Here is a 21,511-nt window from a genome sequence, read left to right on the forward strand (position 1 = left end):
CTAGAACTGTAAAATAACACAAAGGCAGTGTTCTAAAGGCACAGGTAGATAAGATCAAATTGTTTAAATTAAGATACATGCATTAAAGCTAAAGTTACAGTTAATTAAACTGTGAGCCAGTATGTGGTACATAATTAATATCTCATGCAGGCATGCCTGGTTAATAGCAGTGTCCCTACAATGCTCAAGAATTTGCTTAGTAAGAAAACTTTCAACTAAGGCTTGTTGTTTAATGTGTTTTAACTCAACTGTGGTGACAGATTTAAATGTGGAATCCAAATGCATTTCTGCTGCTAATACTATGAAAGTGATCCAAAAGCCAAGATTCTTTTTAAGAAAAACAGCTACCAGAAAAACTATGACAAAAGCAAAAACCTCCAAGTGGAAAAAAAATCACATTACATAGCTAATAGAGTAGGATTTTAAATTTGTTCATCCAATTAAAGATATAGAGTATCTTCATTTATTGGCATAAGACAAAAATTCACAATAATGTAGGTTTTAATCAATCTATATAGTGGATATTGCTATACATTTCTGTATATGTGATATAATTTAATTTTTAAAGCTTAAAATTTCAGGCCGGGCGGTGGTGGCGCACGCCTTTAATCCCAGCACTCGGGAGGCAGAGACAGGCGGATCTCTGTGAGTTCGAGGCCAGCCTGGGCTACCAAGTGAGTTCCAGGAAAGGCGTAAAGCTACACAGAGAAACCCTGTCTCGAAAAAACCAAAAAAAAAAAAAAAAGCTTAAAATTTCAAGAAAGGTATGTGCATCTTATTTTCTTAAAAAGTTTCCTAAAATATACCATTTTCATAAAAAATATGACCTCTGAAATCTTCTAAAATATAATTAATCAAAACATTTGGGGTCTATAAATGATATCTATTATTATAAATATTTAGCTAATTCATATCACTTTACAGCAAAAGTTAAATAGGTGTTACATATAGAATTCATAAAGAATTTCAAAGTACAAATTAGTGCTTTCCTTTGTCATTGCCTTAGACAGGGGTATATGCCAAGGTCCTTTTCACAGCTAACATAATCAGATGCTGTAAGAGGAGAAAGTAGTAATAATGACAGTTTTCAGGGACAATCAAGAGGTCAGTGTGGGCACAATAATCACCCACCTACAGATGCTTTCATGACTGGGAAAAAGCTGACTCTCGAGACTAGAGCCGAGCTGAAGGGAGACAGTAGGACTCAGCAAGCGTGAAGGTGATACACCTTACTCTCAGGTGCCACCTCCTGAGCTCCTCCTTCATTCACACAAGGGTCTAGTCACCCAAGAAAAAACCCTCTCTTTTAAGCTCTTATTTCTCTTCTGGCCTCATATCCTTTCTTCATCCAACAGAAGAGCAACAGTACCCTTCTGGCTCTTGAGTCACCCAATGCAGCCTAGACTTGGTGTGCAAGTCCAGCCCACCATGCTCTGTACTACTACTTGGCTTTCTTGTCAAGATGCCTGAAGTATACCACAGAGAGGAAGAGGTGAAGACCTTTGCCTTTCAGATAGAAATCACTAAGCTCATGTCCCTCATCATCAACACTTTCTACTTGGACAAGGAATTTTTCCTTTGCCAGTTGATTTCTAATGCTTCTGGTGCCTTGGACAAGATTTGCTATGACAGCCTGAGAGACTCTTCCAAGTTGGACAGTGGTAAAGAAAGAGCTGAAAATTGACATCATCTTCAACCCTTAGGTATGCACCCTGACTTTGGAGGACACAGGCATTAGCCTGACCAAGGCTGACCTCATAAATAACTTGGGAACCAATGCTAAGTCTGGCACAAAAACGATCATGGAGGCTCTCCAGGTGGGCACAGACATCTCCATGACTGGGCAGTTTGCTGTTGGATTCTATTCGGCCTATCTAGTGGGAAAGAAAGTATTTGTAATCACAAAGCACAATGATGATGAGCAATATGCCTCAGAGTCTTCTGTTGGTGGACCCTTCACAGTTCCTGCAGACCAGGATAAGCCCACTGGCCTGAGTACCAAAGTGATCCTTCATCTCAAAGAGGACCAGACAGAATAGTTAGAGGAAAGGAGGATCAAGGAAGTAGCAAAGAAGCATCCACAGTTCACAGACTATCCAATTCCTGCAGACCATGGTGAGCCCATTGGTCTGGGTACCAAAGTGATCCTTCATCTCAAAGAAGACCAGACAGAATAGTTAGAGGAGAGGAGGATTGTAGCATGAATCTTAAAAGGTCTTATTAATAAAACAAACCCAGAGCCAGGTATTGGAGTGAACACTGAAAGATCAGAGAAACAGAACAAGCCACAGCTAACCTCACCTTGCCAATTCCTCAGCTGATCTTATTTCCTCAAACTGGAAGCCTCTGTGTCCTCATCTGAATGGATCTCAGCTGAACTGCTGCTAAAAGCCTAAAAGCTTAACAGGACTCTAGTTCATATATATACATATATATGTATGTATGTATGTATGTATATAGTACTCACATCTTATATACCTTTCTGCTTTCTGCCATCACTTCCTGGGATTAAAGGTGTGTGTCACCACACCTGGCTGTTTCCAGTGTGGCTTTGCAACTCACAGAGATCCAGGTGGATCTGGATCTCTGTCTCTGGAATGCTAGGATTAAAGGCATGTGCTACCACTGTCTAAACCTATGTTTAATATAGTGGCTGATCTGTTCTCTGACCCCCAGATAAGTTTATTGGGGTGCACAATATATCAACCACAGAGGATCAAGGAAGTGGTGAAGAAACATCCACAGTTCACAGTCTATCCCATCATACTCTGTTTGGAGAAGGAATGAGAAATGGAGATCAGTGATGATGGGGCAGAGAATTGAGAAGGGTAAGAAAGAAAAAGAAGATAAGGACGAAGAGGAGAAGCCTAAGATTGAAGATGTGGAATCAGATGAGGAGGATGACAGTGGCAAAGATAAAAAAGAAGAGAAAAAGATTAAGGAGAAATACATAGATCAGGAAGAATTGAATAAGACTAAGTCCATTTGGACCAGAAACTCTGATGACATCACTCAAGAGCAATATGGTGAATTCTATAAGAGCCTCTCCAATGACTGGGAGGACCACTTGGCAGCCAAGCACTTCTCTGTAGAAGGTCAGCTGGAATTCAGAGCATTGCAATTCATTCCCATTGGAGATGTTGCGGCAGAAGGCTAAGAGCCTGGTGCTGCTGCTGTGTGAAACTTCTCTGCTCTCCTCTAGTTCCTCACTTGAGGATCTTCAAACCCACTCCAATCACATCTACCACATGATCAAACTAGGCCTGGGCACTGATGAAGATGAGGTGACAGCAAAGGAGCCCAGTGCTGCTGTTCCTGATGAGATCCCAGACTCCAAAGTGACAAGGATGCCTCTTGCATGGAGAAAGTAGATTAGAAACCTCCGTAAGCCCATGACCTCTAGTTTCCCTGTGGCTCCCCTGGCAGCCTTGACTGGCCCTGACCTACCTGGCTCTCTGCTCATATCTAGAGGATCTCTTCTATCCTGTCCTTATGCCTTAAAGAAAAAAATCCCTTCCCACAAAATATCAGGGTTGTGGATTGTGTATTGTGTTTTGTTTGTTTGTTTTATTTTGTTCTGAAATTAAAAGTATGAAAAATAAAGAAAAAAAGAACAGTATTCTTCCGCTGTTCCCATGTGACTGCTTGGTTGTACTCCTGTTCACAAGTCTCCTCAGTTGTAGCTGGTCTGATGAACAGGTAATTCTAGACACTGGAGCAAGCTGTGTCTTGTGGTGAATACTTGTACTTCAGAGCAACAAGAACTGGAAAAAAAAAACTTGGAAGAGAAGATCTAGACCAGCCTGCTTCCTGGACCTGGGACGAACTCATTCCTTGGATATACACAACTCCTACTTGCCTGCTCTGTTCAACAGTGCCTGGCCTTGCTCACTTCCTAGCAGGATCACTACTCAGGTACATATGCAGTGACTGGAAATAACCTAGATGTCCCTCAACTGAAGAATGGATAAAGAAAATATGGTACATTTACACAATGGAGGATTAATCAGCTGTTAAAGAATGACATCATTATGTACTGTAGGGTATACTGTGTGACTCACAACAGCTTCCACGATGGGATTTTTTGTTTTTGTTTTTATTCTTGTTTCTGTTGTTTTTTTAATTTTGTTGTATTTTGAGGGGGGATTGCAAAGGCAGAGGGTGGATATAAAGGGATGGGGAAATGAGTGGGGATGTATTATATGAGAAAAGAATCTATTTTCAATAAAAAATAAATTAAAAGAGTACAGGATGAAGGGAGAATCCTTCATTTCATCACATTTAACTCCAGGCACTAATGTACATGCAAATTTGGATGAAACAGTGTAAGTCTACCTTTATTTTTAATGTGCTTTTAGATGATGAAGCATCAGGCAATTGAGTGTTTATTTCCACAGAAGACCTTGCAAGAAGTTTAACTATTCCAACTCCTTGGAAATGTCCTTACCTTACATTCTGTGCACAGGTTAAATGCCCAAAATTGTTCCCAAGTGAGTAAATTAATTAATATAATAAATTAATTCATCTGTATTGGTTGTAACATTCTGAGTTAGTAAATGTTTCCTCTATTAACAACCAAAATTCCTTGCAGCTCTTTTTAGAAGAGTTTTTTTATTTGATTGTTTGTGTTGGTTTTGTTTGTTTGTTTTTGTTACAACTTGTTTCCTTATTTCTGCTAATGGTCCAAAAACCTGGATGGGATTAAACATTTTTGCAAAACTCAGACATAAGAAGAAATATATGGTCAACAGTTCTTTGCTTTCTGGGCTAAGACAGCAGCTTAGAAGTTTTCTCTGTGCTACAACATGAATGAGAGGTGTCTGAGTGAACAAGAAAGACTATCCTTCAAGAAGAAAGAGGGAGGAAGAGCAGTGGACACTAAGATGGTAGTGACAGGACAGCTAAAGCACGGAGAATCAGAAAGACGACTTAGTCCATCACCTCAAGCCTGGCTGGGTGAGAAGGGATAAGGAGGCACTGTGAAGGGAAGAGGCAAAGAAAGCACAGGGGAAGATATTGGACGGGTTGAACACAGATAAAGGACCCAAAGCTACAGCCACAAGGTAGGCCGGGCCACCCCAATGTCAGGGCCAGCAGACTCTGGCAGTTACACTTCTCAAATCCAGTGCTGAGATTTGCTGTCCCAGTGACAACCTAACACTGGAGATGAAATCCATTATCTTAGTGTTACAGCTATGTTACATTGTGAGACTGGCCTATTGTTTCAGACTACACTGTCCTGGAAACCTGAAAGTACAGAGCAGTCACCAATGACAGTCCATGTCTCAGTGGGGTATAGCCACAAGAGACAATAGCACAGAGTCCTCATGAACTCAAAATTTGAACACCAAGAAAAAAAAAACCACAATTTAAAAATGGGGTATAGAACTAAACATAGTGTTTTCAGGAGTTGAAGAATAAATGCCTGAGAAACGCTTTTAAAAAGTTCAACAGTCTTAGCTACCAGGGAAATGCAGATTACAACTCCTATGGGAGTTCTTATCCCAGTCAGAATGGGAAGATTAATGAAACAAGTGATAGCAAATGCTGAGAAGGATGCAGGGAAAGGGAAACCCTTACTCATTGCTGGAGGGAGTACAAACCTATATAGCCACTTGCAAATAAGCATAGTAGTTCTTCAGGAAGTTGAGACTAGATCTACCTCAAAATCCATCTATACCACTCTTAGACATATACCCAAAGAACTTTACATCCTATTACAGAGATACTTTGTTCATCCAAGTTCACTGCTACTCTATTCATAATAGACAGAAATCAGAAACAGCTTTGATGTCCATCAAGTGATGAATGGATAATGAAGATGTGGTACATTTACACAATGGAATATTATTCAGCTATTAAGAATAGAAAAATTTCAGGTAAATAATGGAACTAGAAACAATCATCCTGAGGGAGCTAACCCAGACCCAGTATGAAAGTTACTGTAGGATTTCTCTTATATGTGGATGATAGCTTTTAACCTTAGATATGTGTACTTCATTTTGAATATCCAGAGGTTAGGGACCTCATAAGGGACTAGGGGAGGTGGTAGAAAGGGCTCTAAATGGAATAAAGTGTTATAAATGGATAAAGAGAAAAATAGAATAGGATTATTAAATGGGAAGTGGAATAGGAGGGCAGGGTAAAGGAAGAAATAAGGGAGGGATAAAAAACAATAAAGGTCTTTTGAAAAATCATATGGAAACCCACTTTAGCTTCCTAAAAGATATAAAAGGAATTTGAATGGAGTTGCTATATAATGGGGAGAGAATGCCCTAACTATACATCATATGCTACCAAATAAAATCTCCAGGACCTGAATGAGTTACATATTGTTGAATCATTGGCCGCAGGGGTCCCATACCCTATCCTCAAGCATTACAGGCCATTGTCAATGCTATCACTTACCCTCCACAATCTGATAGTAAGGCCCTATTGCTGAAGAGAACATATATCTAGGTAATCACACTTGGAGAAGTCAAGCAAGTGCCTAACTAGGAGCTTCACCCCTACTGACTAGTGTTCACAGTGATGGAAGGTACAATGCACACTATCCAAGGGAAAAAATTATCACTGTCACCCAGCTACAAAACCTGGGACTCAGCACAGCGACCTGCCTACAAGATACACTGGAACAACAGTGGCACAAAGGCTATAGGAGACACCAACCACTTTTTAAATTGGATTTAAGCCCAGCTCCATGAGACAGAACTCACACTTGATATTACTAATGAAGTCATGAACCCCAGACTAGATAGGTCAAGGGCTACAGGAAAAAAACTAATACTATTATTCTGCTAAATAAACATAATCATGAAACAACCACTAATGACATACTGCTGTACCCATAGATCAGAGCATCATTCAACCCTGATCAGAGAAGCTTCTTTTGCAGTAAATGGTAATAAACACAGAGACCCATCAATAGGCAATGTGTAGACAATGAGGGATCTTGGAGAATTCAGCTCAAGATCTGTATCACAGGTCAGATGTCTATACCACACCCCTTCCTTAAGGCTTCGGGGTCTTTGTGGAAGAGGAGGGAGAAAGATTGTAAGAGCCAGAGGCAGCAGATGACTCTAAAGAAGCAACATCTTACAAACAAAACAGTATAACATATGTGTTATACTGCACATATGAACTTACAGAGACAATGGTGCATGCATAAGACCTGCACCAGTTCAAGTCAGACAAAACTCCCTGCATAGAGAAGGAGGAATGGACACAAAGTCCCACCCCTAACCAAGAAGCTACTTACAATTGATACCTGCTAGGGAAAGTGCCAATCAGTTTTCTCCACTGAAGTGACAATCACCCTCCAAGGCAGGTCATAAGCTCAGGAGTAGGTGACCAACACAAAATGAACTCCACAACAGAAGGACATGGCAAGCGCCTCACCTCATGGCAGCCATAAAGCAGAGAGAGAAGGACTAGGGGCATGATAAACCCTCCAAAGGCAGCCCCCAGTGGCATACCTCCAACTAGGCCCTACCTAATAGTCCATTCAGTTAAGAATCCAACAACAGAGTAACCCACTAGTGAAATGGACGCCCTCATGAGCCAGTCATTGGTCAATAGCCCCACCAGCTGGACAAAGCCTTCAACATTCAAGCCTTTTAAAAAGAAAATCTTAGCCAAATGATATCACCACAGGTCTGAAATTTTATTTCCTAAGAGTTCATTTCTTAGGATAATCATTTTGAGAGGCAACTTTGAAGTTACAAAGACCATGAATTTCCAAATCAGACAGATTTAGAGATGAAGATTAACCATGAAATGTTAGGCTCATGTATACCAACCTCTCCTCAAATTCCTTACCAGTGAATTAATGCAACCTACTTCAGTGGGCTATTGCATAGGTCAGTAAGAAATGGCTAACAATGTAGCTGAATGGTAGCATACTTGCCTAGTATGCACAAGACCTTAGGTTTGATGCCCATTAACACACACACACACACACACACACACACACACACACACACACACACACACACAAAAAAAAAAAAAATGAACTCCATGCTTTTTTTTTTTTTTAATGTGCTTTTTGGTTATAGTTTGGTCTTTTTGTGTAGTGGATGGTTGTCTGTACCATGCCTTGAAGGACCAGCCCTAGTGAGGCAGCAGGGAGCTGCTAGGTACCTGCCCCTGGGGTGTGGCTGCTGGAGACCCTTAAGACCTGAAATGCACATATGCACGCTCTCTGCCTCATGGTTGTTGGACACTGAGCCGGAGCAGAGAAGAGCTCGCCACAGAACAGCTTGGACCTTGCCTCACCCTTCCAGGATCCTGCTACAATGCCTTATTTCTGTCTTGTGAGTCAACCCCCAAATAAATTCCTTTGATCATTAAGCTGATTCCATGGATTGATAGTGATTTAACTGCATTATTTTTGCTTTTTGTTTTATTTTCTTGGTTCCTTTTATTTGTTTGGTTGCTTGTTTTTAGAGGAGAGAGGGAAAAATATAAAACTTGATTGGGTAGGGAGGTGGGAGGAATCTAGGAGAAATTGGGAGAGAAGAAAATATGATCAGTATATAATATTATATGAAAAAATTTATACTTAATAAAAGCAGGGAGCTCACATTGTGGTGGCAATGGTCCCATCCTCTGTGACAAGAAACATGTTCCTTTGACTGTGTATTACTCTGAAGGCTGACAGCTGTAAGTTAGAGATTGCTCAGGCTCTGAAGCTACATCCCTGCCTTGTGTGGGTTGCTTCCAAGCAGGTCTTAGAACTCTGAGCCCTGGTCTGGCAGAGAACTAGATCATCCCACTTCCTCCCTCCCTGGGTAAGTTTGCTAAGGAGAGGGTCCGAAAGCACTGAAGAAGCAGGAAGAATGCCTAATTCCCCAGGTTCTCCTCCTCCAATGCACAACTCAGTTTCTGTTTGCTGATACATACTCCCTAATGCATTTGGGGGACACTGCTGAACTGTGACATTTGCTATCACCAGGGATACAAACTCAAGGGCCTCTAGAGGAACTAGCAACCTGCTGGGCCCAGAAAAACCTCTCTAGACCAGCATTGACTCCTGGCAAACAGACAGAGCTGCTGTGGGATGTTCTGTATGGCAAATGTGTTGCTGATTGGTCAATAAACAAAACACTGATTGGCCAGTGGCCAGGCAGGAAGTATAGGCGGGACAAGGAGGAGAATAAAGCTGGGAAGTGGAAGGCTGAGTCAGAGAGACACTGCCAGCTGCCACCAGGACAAGCAGCATGTGAAGATGCCGGTAAGCCATGAGCCACGTGGCAAGGTATAGATTAATGGAAATGGATTAATTTAAGCTATAAGAACAGTTAGCAAGAAGCCTGCCATGGCCATACAGTTTGTAACCAATATAAGTCTCTGTGTTTACTTGGTCGGGTCTGAGCGGCTGTGGGACTGGCAGGTGAGAGAGATTTGTCCTGACTGTGGGCCAGGCAGGAAAACTCAAGCTACACAGAGCCTCTCAATAAATGCAGCTCTGAATTTCACAACATACTTGTGACCATCACCCAGCCCACCTGCACACAGCATCTACTATTGCACTGGACAAAGGACATCTACAAACTCCAGCTACCACCTGCTGACCCCAGAACTGTGAGGTACAAAAAAATGAAGTCATCTTTAACTTCCTTCAACCTAATCCAGCCTCAGCTATTAAAAAAGAACATTACTCTCATGATGTTATTTATATAAACAACTTAATACATTGTAACACACATTGTAAAATATATAAAGAGCTCAATATAGGTGCTTCTTTAAATTAATAGCGGAATTAGTGACGCTGAGTCAATTAGCATAGCTCAAGAGCCAAGTAAGTCTTACTGTGGGCTCCTCAAACAACAACAGTAAAATTACTACTAAAAACAAACTAAAACATAAAGAGAAAAATCCTTGAAAATGAATGATCCTGAAGACCTCATCAACAATCCCTTTGTGTCTGTGCATATTTGCCAATAAAACAATATAGAGTCTATATAAAGTCTCCCTTAGGTCATACATCAGGATCATACTTGATCCAATCACTTCTTATAATGAAAGTACTATTGTACCTAATGTGTTTCACAGAAGAAATAAAAGTTCCAATTTATAAGTTGCTTTAATATCTATATTTTCAACTTTTCCAATCTTACCACAGAAAACTCACAAAAATTTAAATATTACCAAGTTAAACCAAGTAAAAAGGAAATAATACAAAATTTAGAAAACTTGAAATTTGTTTTCCTGAGTTTATGCACGTAATTTCCCATCTTTACACCAGAGCAGCAGCATACCTTTTGGTATGATATACTTTCGGCAAGGTGAACATCCTCCTGATTCTTGAGTACTTTTTGTGTGTCCATATTGAGAACCTGGAGCTGCTGGATCAGCTCGGCTTGCTGTGCTGTATGTGCACTGTTCTGCTTGTACAGATTCTGCAGCTCCTGCAACTCTTTCCTGTGCAAAGCAAGCCATAAACAGAGAGAGGTATGAATAAAGATCACCTCAGTTAAATAATTGTGTTCATCTAAGAGTATAGATCGGCTTCCTAATTTTTATCTATTATTTTTTATTGCAGGCAAACTTATTAATAAATGAAATAATACATAAAGTATTTAATATTTATCACATACACATGGAAAGTATTGACAGAGCTACTATGGCTTTCAAAGGCAAATACTTATCAACTTCCTTTTATAGCTTGATAGAAATAAAAATTCTGGATATATTGCCATAGAACAGCCTTCTTATTGAAATTAAGTTAAAACTTCAGTTCCAAGAACTGATAAGCAACGGCCCTAACTATAGTTATCAGATAGTTTTAAATATAGCTTAAACTTTAAGCTTCAACCTTTCATTTTTACATAAAAAATAACTTTAAGTACAGTGAAAAAAAACAAGGCTAATAAAGTTTTCAAACCACAATGTGACTCTGGAGATGATGAGTAAGATGACGAGGCCACAAGTCAGAAGGAAGGAAACCAACACAAGGGGATCCAGTCTTTGCAAACACCCAGGTGAACCCTGGTGAAAAGGGGGGATAAATGACATAGGAGGGGAAGTGGGAGACTAAGGATGGAGGAGAACAATTCCTCTGGGGCAGAGACTTCTAGATCCCTGTGGTAAGAAATCGCGTGTGATGCAGACTATATAAAAACTATAAATTACTTGGTTATTCTAATTGGACAAAAAGAATATTTATAGAAACAATTATTTGAGGCTCCATTACTTAGTTTGTTAGAACACCTTGCTTATATAGAGACATATATCACCAAAATACATTTCATTTTATATATTTTGGAGATTGCATTTTAAGTGGAAATTTTCCTTATCTATCTATCTATATACATATATATAGCTTCAAACTTGTTATTTATATACATGAAAAGATTTTAAAATAAACAAACACATAAATAGTTGCTAAATACTAATGAAAATTACTACAGAGAAAACAAGCTCTGTTTTTTAGACATTTAAGACAAGAATGTTCTCAGTCAGATTGATAAACCCTGCACCCACACAGATAAATACATGTGCATAATCTATCTTCCTATGACTACTAAAAGTGGAAACGTGTAAAAATAACAGGTCAAACATTGGAGAGAGAATAAGGAACTGCACAGTGCCTCTAGGAAGCATGATAAAGAAAGACACACAGTAGAAGTCCATTCTGACTGTGCTGTTTTCTATTGCTAAGTCAGAAAATTTAAGAAAGGAAATAAACAACAGTATGTCCACTGAGGACAGTAAGAGCCTGTTGGCCAAGAGACCTATGTAAATAAATGCTGCACTTGTCTAAGGAGCAAGATGAAGTTAAACACAAGTACAAGACGAAAATAAAAACTCATTTCTCCTCCAATATTCAAATACATCATCTATTTCTTAATAAGAGAGCAAGGTTGATATGTACAAAAATTATTTAAAGTTCTAAATATATGTATCTTCAGCCATAACAAACACAATGTAGAGAAGGGAGACACTCATGTTACTATGAGATACGAGAGCACTTTTGTACTACCTCATAGACTACTTAACAACCATACTGTTAGTAAGCATGAAATGACCTAGGGGTGTTCTCTCTCTCTCTCTCTCTCTCTCTCTCTCTCTCTCTCTCTCTCTCTCTCTCTGGCTAAATGAAAAATTAAAGAATAAAGAAAAATAACTATGGGCCACTAGGAAGGAAGGAATTTGTCTTGACCATTCTTGATATGAAAACAAAGAAAGGAAAATAACAGGACTTATTTAAAATAGGTGGGTTTGTATTGTACTCTGAATGTGAAATGTCCCTCACAAATTCATGTACTTGAGTGTACTTGAGTACTTGTTTCTAGCTGGTGGTGCTAGTTTGTGAGGTTGTAGAACCTTCGAGACATGGGGCCCAGCTAGCAGACATGGAGCTAGGGGGCTTGTGGGTTATTCCCCAGCACCAGATCCAATCTGGTCTTCTTTGTTTCCTAGTCAGCAACAGAGATGTGAGCAAGCTTCCTCATACTGCAGCCACCATGGACAAGAACTTCTCATTTTTAAACACCATCATGAATGCCACCATGCTTTCCCCTCTGCAAAACTGGATATGAAAAGAAATCTTCCATCCTCTAAGTTGTTTCTGTCAGGTGTTTTGACAAAGAAATAAGAAAAATAAATAATTCCAAGTACTTAAAATTAAGAAAAATTCACTGTGCATATTCAGAGGAAAAGTCTAGGAAATGATGAGTGAATGCATTGTTCTTGTTTTTACAAACCAAGTCATGATCTATTAGTCAAGTGGAGCTCTAAGCTCCCCTAGGTAACTAGTACCAGTTTAGTGTACAGAACTCCAGGTTTTCATTGCACAAACATATGTTCCTATGGAAGACATACTGTTCCCATCCGAAAGTATTAACAATAAACATAAATGCTGTCATACTGAATGACTAGTGATATTCTGATGAAAGTTAAAACAAAAATATACTTGCCTGACAAGTGTAATATCTGTATCTTTTTGGAGAAGTTCAGTCTGTTTGTTATTCAACTGTAGTGACAGAGCATTATATTTACTCTGTGATAACTCAATTTCTTTCTGTGCTTCAATTAAATTGTCTTCACAGGCCTAAAATTAGAGCACTTGTATTACAATATAATAAACATGATGCATAAACAGAAGTTCATTATGGCTATTCTATAAGATGTAGGGGAAAAGCTAGTAATGTTCTTACCAAAACTATATTAGGCTTTTCACAATAATCAAATTTAACATATTTAAATATCAACTTTTAAAATAGTTTCAAAATAAAAAAATATATAGTAGATCAAGGGAAAGGCCAATTTTGAAGAATTTTAGGTGAAAAAAGTTCACAAAAAGCAGTAACTTATACTATTTATAGAATTTTTTTCAGGAACTTATATATCATGATATAAAAATCAAATGAAAACAAACTAAAAACTACACAAAGTTATTAAAGTTAAAATAAATCATACAATTAAATTATTTATTAAATTAAAAAACAGCTGAACTATTTAAATATTAAGAATAAATGAGGCGCAAAGCTACACAGAGAAACCCTGTCTCAAAAAAACAAAAAAGAATAAATGATAGTTATCTCCTTATTTGGTCCCTGTTTTAAATGTAAAAACATAAATTAGCTAGTACTCAAAGAAAACAAAATAATTTTCCAATATTTAAGACTAAGATTATGCTCTGTTCTCTTGATAATATTAAAACTTTCAACTACCATTCCTCAAAATTCACTTTTTCCTCCTAATAATTCTCTAAATCTTTCATTCATTTTGAAACTATCTTTAAAATTTATATGTCTTTTAAATACAGAAAATTAATTTCAATTGTTATTGTAAAGAAACAATTATGTCTAAATGGAGTATGCCTATATTAACACCATTATTCATTTCCATAGCTGATCATCAGGCTTTAGGTGAAGTGCTAGAAATTCCCATCCCTTCACACAAAAAGAGTAACAGATACATACATACAACCAGAGATAAAAGCAAAGAAGAAACCCAGAAGGAAAAAGGAGAGAGAAAAGAGGTTGGTTCTGTTATAAGGGACAAAGTCTACAACAAGGACCTGACAAATGACCTGAATGAACAAAATGAGTTTATCTCAGTACTCTGCTTGCTCTCTTTGGAGGTAGCTAGATACATAACCAGAGAGGCAGTTAAGACAAATTACAGTGATGTAGAAGTGTCAAATTTAAAAGGTCTGTAACAGATAAAACAACACATCACCGGAAAGGATGAAGGGCCAGTCAAAATCCCAGAATAGAGAGAGGGGGACATCATGACATCCACCTCTAGCCCAGAAGCTACTGGCAACTGATTCTGATGGCTTCTGTGGGGGGAAGAGTCCTACGTCTTCAGGAATGAGCCCCTGAGGGCTACCTATGCTCCAGTAGATGGTCCCATACTCAAGCACATACAGGCAGAAGTAAAAGGACTCCATGGACTCAAAAAACAAAAACAAAAAAATGGGAGCATATGAAGTTAGCAAGGAAAAGTCGTGGTGAGACAGTGGAAGAATAGGAGAGGAGAGAATTGAGAGTAGATATAATCAAAACACACTGTATGCACATATGAAATTCTCAATAAAATTTCTTTTTTAAAGACAAAAAAACCCTGACATGTCGGGGGAACTAAATTTAAGCCACACAAGAAGATTGCAAGTTCAAGATTGTTCTGGGCAATTTCAAGAGTATCTATCTCAAAAAAGAAAATAAAAAGGTTGGTCATGAACCTGATTTGGACCTTCTGTCTAACATGCTCAAAGACTTGGGTTCCATTCCCAGCCCTGGAGGAAAGAAAGAATTAACAAAATGAACACTTGGAGAAAAATACCATCCTAGAAAAACTGAAACATAGAGACAAAACTTTGAAATAGATAAAATGAAGAAGAAATGAAGCAATTGTGCTACTAATATGAGAAAAATATATAGCTGGTACTAAAAATATAAACAGAGAGACCAATTGAAAGGCTACTGAATCCAACTAAACAAATAACATAAGAACTGTAGAGTCTGATCTGGAATATATTTAAAGATAAAAGTGACAAATAGCTGTCATTGAGGAATCACAAGGTAGTAAGACAAGTATGTGTTGTATAATAACTCCCTCCAAGAGAAAACTGCTCATCTTGGAGGGAACTCCTTAAGACACGGGATGTTTTAAGGGGATATGAAACAACAAGTGTTCAAAGGGGAGGTGTGATATTCCATCCTGAAGGGAAGTTAAGTTAAGAAAGTAAACAATATATAACACCAGGAAGTCCTGAAACTCACTAGATTCACTAGACTCCTTCCTCCCTAAGTATATATAATCTGTAAGGGTTGTGGAGAGATACTTTCAGCTAAGATGACTAGAAGAGATGCTACCACACAGATACTTGCTCAATCATGTTCATGATGCTCTATTCATAATAGTCAGAAATTGGAAATGACCTATATGTTCCTCAACATCTGTGATGAATAGATAAAGAAAATGTGGTACATTTACACAATAGAATTATTACTCAGCCATTAAAAAATTGAAATCATGAAATTCATACGTAAATGGATAGAACTAGAAAAAAATCATCCTGAGGCAACCCAGACCTAGAAAGACAATGTTTTTGCTTATATGTGCCTACTAGTTGTTAAGTCTTTGATAAGTCAGCTACAACCCATAGAATCACAGAGGTTAGGCATAGAATAAGGGACTAGATGAGACAGATAGATCTCCCTAGGAAAGGGAAATAGAATAGTTATGGATGGACAAAGGTGGGGGTTGGGGCTGGAACTGGAATATCAAGCAGGGAGGCAAGGGAAGAGGGCGACAAAAGAGGGAATATGGGGAAAAGCAGATAAAATTAAGGGCCAATGAGAGGCAATATGAAAACAGTAGAAGCTTCCTAAAATATATACATATATGAAGGGAATCTAAATGAAACTGACAAATAATGTAGGAGACAGAGCCTCATCTGGTCATCTTTTGCCATCAAATGAAGCTTCCAGCACCACGTGAAAGGGTTACATCTAATTGAGTTGTTGGCCAAAGGGGTCCCATGGGAGCCCCCAAACCACCCAGGCTATTGCCACAGCTATTGGTTGCTCTCCACAAACTGACAGGTAAGGCCCTGTTGCTGAAGGCACCACCTGCCCAACTCACTAAACATGGAGAAGCTGAACTGGTGCCTACCTAGAGCTTTCACCCCTAGGGGCTAGTGTTCTTGGTACTGGAGAGTACTCTGCAGATTACCAAAGGAGAACTGTAAACATCAACAAAGCCACAAATCCTTCCATGTACAATGCTGTCCTGCCTGTAAAATATGCTAGGGCAATGGTGGCACAAAGCTTCTGGGAGTAACCAACAAATATCTGATTTGTTAAGGTCCACCCCATAAGATGGCACCCATACCTGACCCTGTTTGGGTAACCAAGAACCTGAGACTAGATAGCCCAGGGACCTATGGTGAAACCAAATTATTACTGTTCTACTTAAGGAATGTAGTGTTTAAATGACTTCTAATGACTTTTGCTATGAATGCAGAGAATGATTATTATAAGCATAACAATTGTCTTTTTCACATACCAGTTGTCTCTACTTTACCTGCAAATATAGGTATATGAACAATCATGATGTTTTTATATTGGAGTTGCTGTTCTAGAACTAAACCTCATGCTAGCCATAACATCAAAATAAGCCACACCAGCTAGGAATTCTTCCAATTTGAAATTTCAAATGCAATCCTAAAACAGGGCTAATCAAATAGGACACAGAAACAGAAACAGACCCAGAAGCAGTCAAACTAATTACACTAAGATTTGAGAAAGTATCATGTTTTTGAGGGAAAACTGCTCTATTTAATGTCATTGGCACTACTCTAATCAAATAGAAAACCCTGCAATCTAAGCAATAAACATTTTTCTTGTCATATTTTTCCGCATCCTACTTATCACTGTGTGACAAAGCTGAAGTTTTTTTATTGCTTATGCATTCATACGTGTCACCACCAATACAAATTTCATGAAAGCCAGGTTTACACTGGTATTTCTCAGTTATGTTGGTGTCAGACACAGGCTCACTAAATTCTTCCATCCCTAACTCTTACAACAAACTCTAAGTGGTTCAGAAAGCTAATGATACATCTGTGGGCTGAACATGTTTAAACCCCCAGTAATTATCTCTTTAGAATAAAATCCTCTAAAGAATTGGGAAGGCTCTAATGGAGACAGCAGCAGCCAATATTCTGGAATTTCCTTACACGAACTTTAATCGTAGACAAAAACAAACTTTTCTCCCGAGTAAAATTCTTTGACCCTAGGCTAATATTTGTACTGTTCAAGCCAAAGGGTCTCCAGTGCTAGAAGTTTCTAACAGTTTCACAAACGCTTTTCCCACTCCACATTAGGAGTGAGATATTCTAACATTGGAGACTTTGACAAGAGTGACTGCATCACTCCTAGGATTCTCTAGGAATCTCGCTAGATTCCAACCTTATGCATTCATACGTGTCACCACCAATACAAATTTCATGAAAGCCAGGTTTACACTGGTATTTCTCAGTTATGTTGGAAGATAGGTTCGCTGCAAACTAGCTCCACATCATTTAAACCTTTCACTTCTTACAGAAGAAAAGGTTGTCACTGTTAGTTTCCCAGCTGCTGGGAAAGCGCTCCTCTCTAACTTCACTGCTGTCTCTCCTGTTTCCCCTCTTTACGGAAAAAGTTACAAGGATAACCTAATAAGAAAGTTATACTGTCTTTATTTGCACATCTTAGTACAAATATATGATATATAGCTGATTTTTCTCAAAAAAAAAAAAAAAAACAGTGAATTTGTCTCAGAAAAAGTACCGAGGAAAGTTGTGATTATTCTACTAAAAAATGATGTGTGAAGTATCTACTTCCAAGATGGCCCATCATGAGAAGCTTCAGATATACACATTCCAGAATGTGGTGAAATTTCTTTTTAAGTATACAAAGTTGCTTCCTAAAACTTAGCCTGAGGAGATATAATAAATGAAGAAATGTCTATCTTTAAAAATCTATTTAATAAAATCTACAAAAATCCATTAAGGACAATGAGGATTTCTGGCATTTCAAGAATAATCTGCTTGTGGACATCTGAATCCAAGCTGAGTTTGCAAAAACATAAAAAACACAGCACTGCCACCAGAGAACTGGTCCATGCCCTCTAACCTCCTTTGGCTTCTGACCTTCTAACAGTCCAGTCACTACTTGTAGGCCATGCTTACCAGGGCACTGATCACACTTTACCTCAGATAACTCACCTGGAGGACATCCCACACAACAAGGATCAAGCCAAGACAAAAGCTACCACCACAAAGAGCCTCTGCTTTTTGACAGTCAAAGAACACCCAGTGTAGTAATTCATCTAACAGACTGGACAGAGAGAAAGAGCCTGTAGAGTCCTGGGAGTAGGGGAAACTTTACAGGTTGAGACAGCACAATCAGACAGGAAAAAAGAGATAAAAAGGCAATCTAGAAGCTAGATAGACGGCTGAGTTGATAAACCGCTATAATTAATAAACAAATGGGGCAAAATTGACAAAAATATATTAGGCAAGGGGATGGTAAGATGGCCCAACTGGTAAGTGCTTGTGACTATGAGGCCTGAGGTTCTGATCCCCTGCAAATATAACCCATGTAAATGCCAAGTGGCCACAAAAGCCTGCTTGTAACCCCTGAGTAGGAGAAGTAAAGATAAGCTACCCAGAGAAAGGTAGTCAGACTATCCTAATCAGGAAGCTCTGGGATCAAATGAGAGACCCTATCTCAACATATAAAGGAGAGAACAATAGAGGAAGACACCAACATCAATCCTAGGCTTCCACACACAAGCATACATGTTCATGTGAATTACATTTAGATGTAAACCCACAAACATGCAAACACCCATACATATATGTATACTACACACACACACACAAAAAAATATTCAGTAAAAATTGGTTACATTTCTATATACTGATAATTAGTAATAAGAAAAATGTAGCAGGAATCTTAAAAGTTCTTATTAATAAAATCAAATCTGAGGCCAGTTATTGGGGTGAATGCTGGAAGATCAGAGAAGCAGAACAAGCCACAGCTACCTCACCTTGCCACTTCCTCAGCTGATCCTGTTTCCTCAGACTGGAAGCTTCTGAGTCCTCATCCAGAATGAATCTCAGCTGAACTATGCTGCTTGAAAGCCTGAATGCTTAACCAGCCAAAATGCTTCTAGTTTCTGGTCTCCACACCTTATATATCTTTGTTTTTGCTATCACTCCCTAGGATTAAAAGCTCACTTCTTGGGATTAAAGGCGTGTGTCACCATGCCTGGCTGTTTCCAATGTGACCTTGAACTCACGGAGATCCGGAGGGATTTCTGTCTCTGGAATGCTAGGATTAAAGGTGTGAGTGCCACCATTTTCTAGCCTTTGTATCTAGTAGCTGTTCTGTCTCTGACCCCAGGTAAGTTTATTAGGGTGCACAGTATTTTGGGGAACACAATACCACCACATTTCCCCTTATTTTGTCTAAAATTAAAAAAAGCTTATAACTAATACAAGAAAAACTATCCAATAAGTATATACAATATATACAGTCAAAAATTGCATTAATAATGTCTAGTCCATTAACATTTGACAGATTCAGATAAAAAACTCCATTATATATATTAACAATGTCCAGTCCAGTAACATTTGATAAACTTAGACAAAAAATTTTCATTACTTATCTTATTTAAAACAAGTAGTTCCTTTTTTAAAGTATTTTTTCTTTTCATAATAGATTCAGTAATCTACCTTTTGTCATTTTTATATCTTCTCCTTTTTCTTTTTAGTGTAGATTCAGTGATCTACCCATTTATCCTATTATTTCTTTATCTTTTTCTTAGAGTAGAGTCAATGATCTACCTCATATCTATATTCTTTTCTTTTTTTTTCCTTTTTTTTAAACGAAACCTCTGAATCTAATCTCCATGTTCAGCTTTTTTCTTGACCATTAACAATTAACAACTTGTAACCAACCATTGTAAACAATGACAATATCCATAACTTATTAAACAACCAAAAACCTCCCATCCCACCTCTTGGGAATGTGGGTGTCATTTTCTTAAAATTACTTCCTGCTTTTGGGGGTGAAGACATCTTTAGGGAATCCTGAAAAGAAAATTTTTGGTTAAATGTCAAGTCCTGTATCATTTGTCCAGTCGCTGCATAATGAGAAAGTACAGGGCTTGTTTCAAGTCCTTGTTCAAGTAGTCTGTCAGGCTGGATCATCTCAGCTAGCCATCTCAAAATTGTCCTAAGTAGTTTGTAGTCCAAAGTCGATCTTCCCGTGGTGTTAATCAGCTTAATAGCTTTACCATAGTCCATGTGGAATCATCTTTTTGAAGATTTCAACGTCACTGTTAGGCGTGGTCATGGTTCTTTGCAGATTTGATTTTTTTTGTGTGTGTGCCTCCTCTGTGGTTTGGAGCAATCACAGTCTGATAAATGTCTGTCTCTCGGAACCATGAACATTCTTCCCTAGAACAGAAAATCTTCACAGCAATTTCTCCCCACCATTTGTCTTGCCAAACTTTTCCAAACTGACCTTTGTCGATGCTTTCTTATAACACAATGGTCCTGGCAATTCTCTGAACCAGCAGCAGTAAACCCTTCGTCCCAGGTAGCAGCATTACCGCAATCACCAACATGATGAGAAACAGCCAGCAACTCGGAGCAGCAGCTGCTGCCTCCATGGTCCCACCACTGTTTGTAGCTGGGTCCCAGCCGCAGCTTCTCCTTTGTAAGCCTCCTAGGCTGGCCTCAAACTCGTGATCCTCCTGCCTCTGCCTCTGCCTCCTTCAGTAAATCCTACCAGTGTGCCATCACAACCGGCCGAGTATACCTGAGGCCTGAGCTGGGGCCCACAAGGCCACAGGCAAGCAGCTTTTTCATGAATTCATACCATGAACGTTGGGCACCAGATGTAGATGTAACCGTCTTGTTAAATAAGAAACAAGAGACAATGCAGAGATGAAAGCCCAAGAGGTCAGAGTAATAGCTAAGCGCTAAAAATCTTACCCTTCACTGCCGCTCCTGTCCTTCCCTCTGTAAGGGAAATCTATTTACAATAAAATCATAAAAATAAATGCTTAGAAAAAATCTATCCTTGGTAGGCCTGGTGGCAAGGTATGTAATCCCTCCCACTTGGGAAGCAGAAGGAGGAGACTCACAAGTTTAAGGTCCACCTGAACGACAGAGTCAATCAAGGCTAGCCTATGCAACTTAATGATATTTCGTCTCAAAATAAAAAGTAAAAAGAGGGCTAGATATATATCTTAGTAGCAGAATGCTTGTCTCGCAAGTGAGAGACCCTGAGTTCAAACACAAATGCCACAGAATAATCACATAAACAACAAACAAACAAACAAAACCCACAAATAAATAGTTTTACTAAGGAGGTGAAAGACTTACACACTGAGCTCTACAACATAGTTGAAGACAATTAAAGACACTAAGAAACCGAAAGACATCCCTATTACTAGAGACGAAGACAATGCTGATACAATGTCAAAACTTCCCAAAGCA

At 38.7% G+C, this 21,511-nt stretch overlaps 1 protein-coding gene across 11 annotated transcripts in view; it reads right to left on the reverse strand.

Moving 5' to 3' along the window:
* Positions 1-21,511, reverse strand: part of Cntln (centlein) — a 265,736-nt gene that overhangs the window by 157,807 nt on the left and 86,418 nt on the right. For all 11 annotated transcript variants that reach the window (XM_052715950.1, XM_052715948.1, XM_052715951.1 and 8 more), the window contains 2 exons: positions 12,921-13,054; positions 10,260-10,422 (listed from right to left, as the gene is read on the reverse strand). In XM_052715950.1, coding sequence (XP_052571910.1) covers positions 10,260-10,422; positions 12,921-13,054 — 297 coding nt within the window. The remainder of the gene's footprint in view (positions 1-10,259; positions 10,423-12,920; positions 13,055-21,511) is intronic.

This window comes from Peromyscus californicus, unplaced genomic scaffold (assembly GCF_007827085.1).
Source record: "Peromyscus californicus insignis strain IS unplaced genomic scaffold, ASM782708v3 Scaffold_5__1_contigs__length_169319896, whole genome shotgun sequence".
NCBI classification, from domain to species: Eukaryota; Metazoa; Chordata; class Mammalia; order Rodentia; family Cricetidae; genus Peromyscus; species Peromyscus californicus.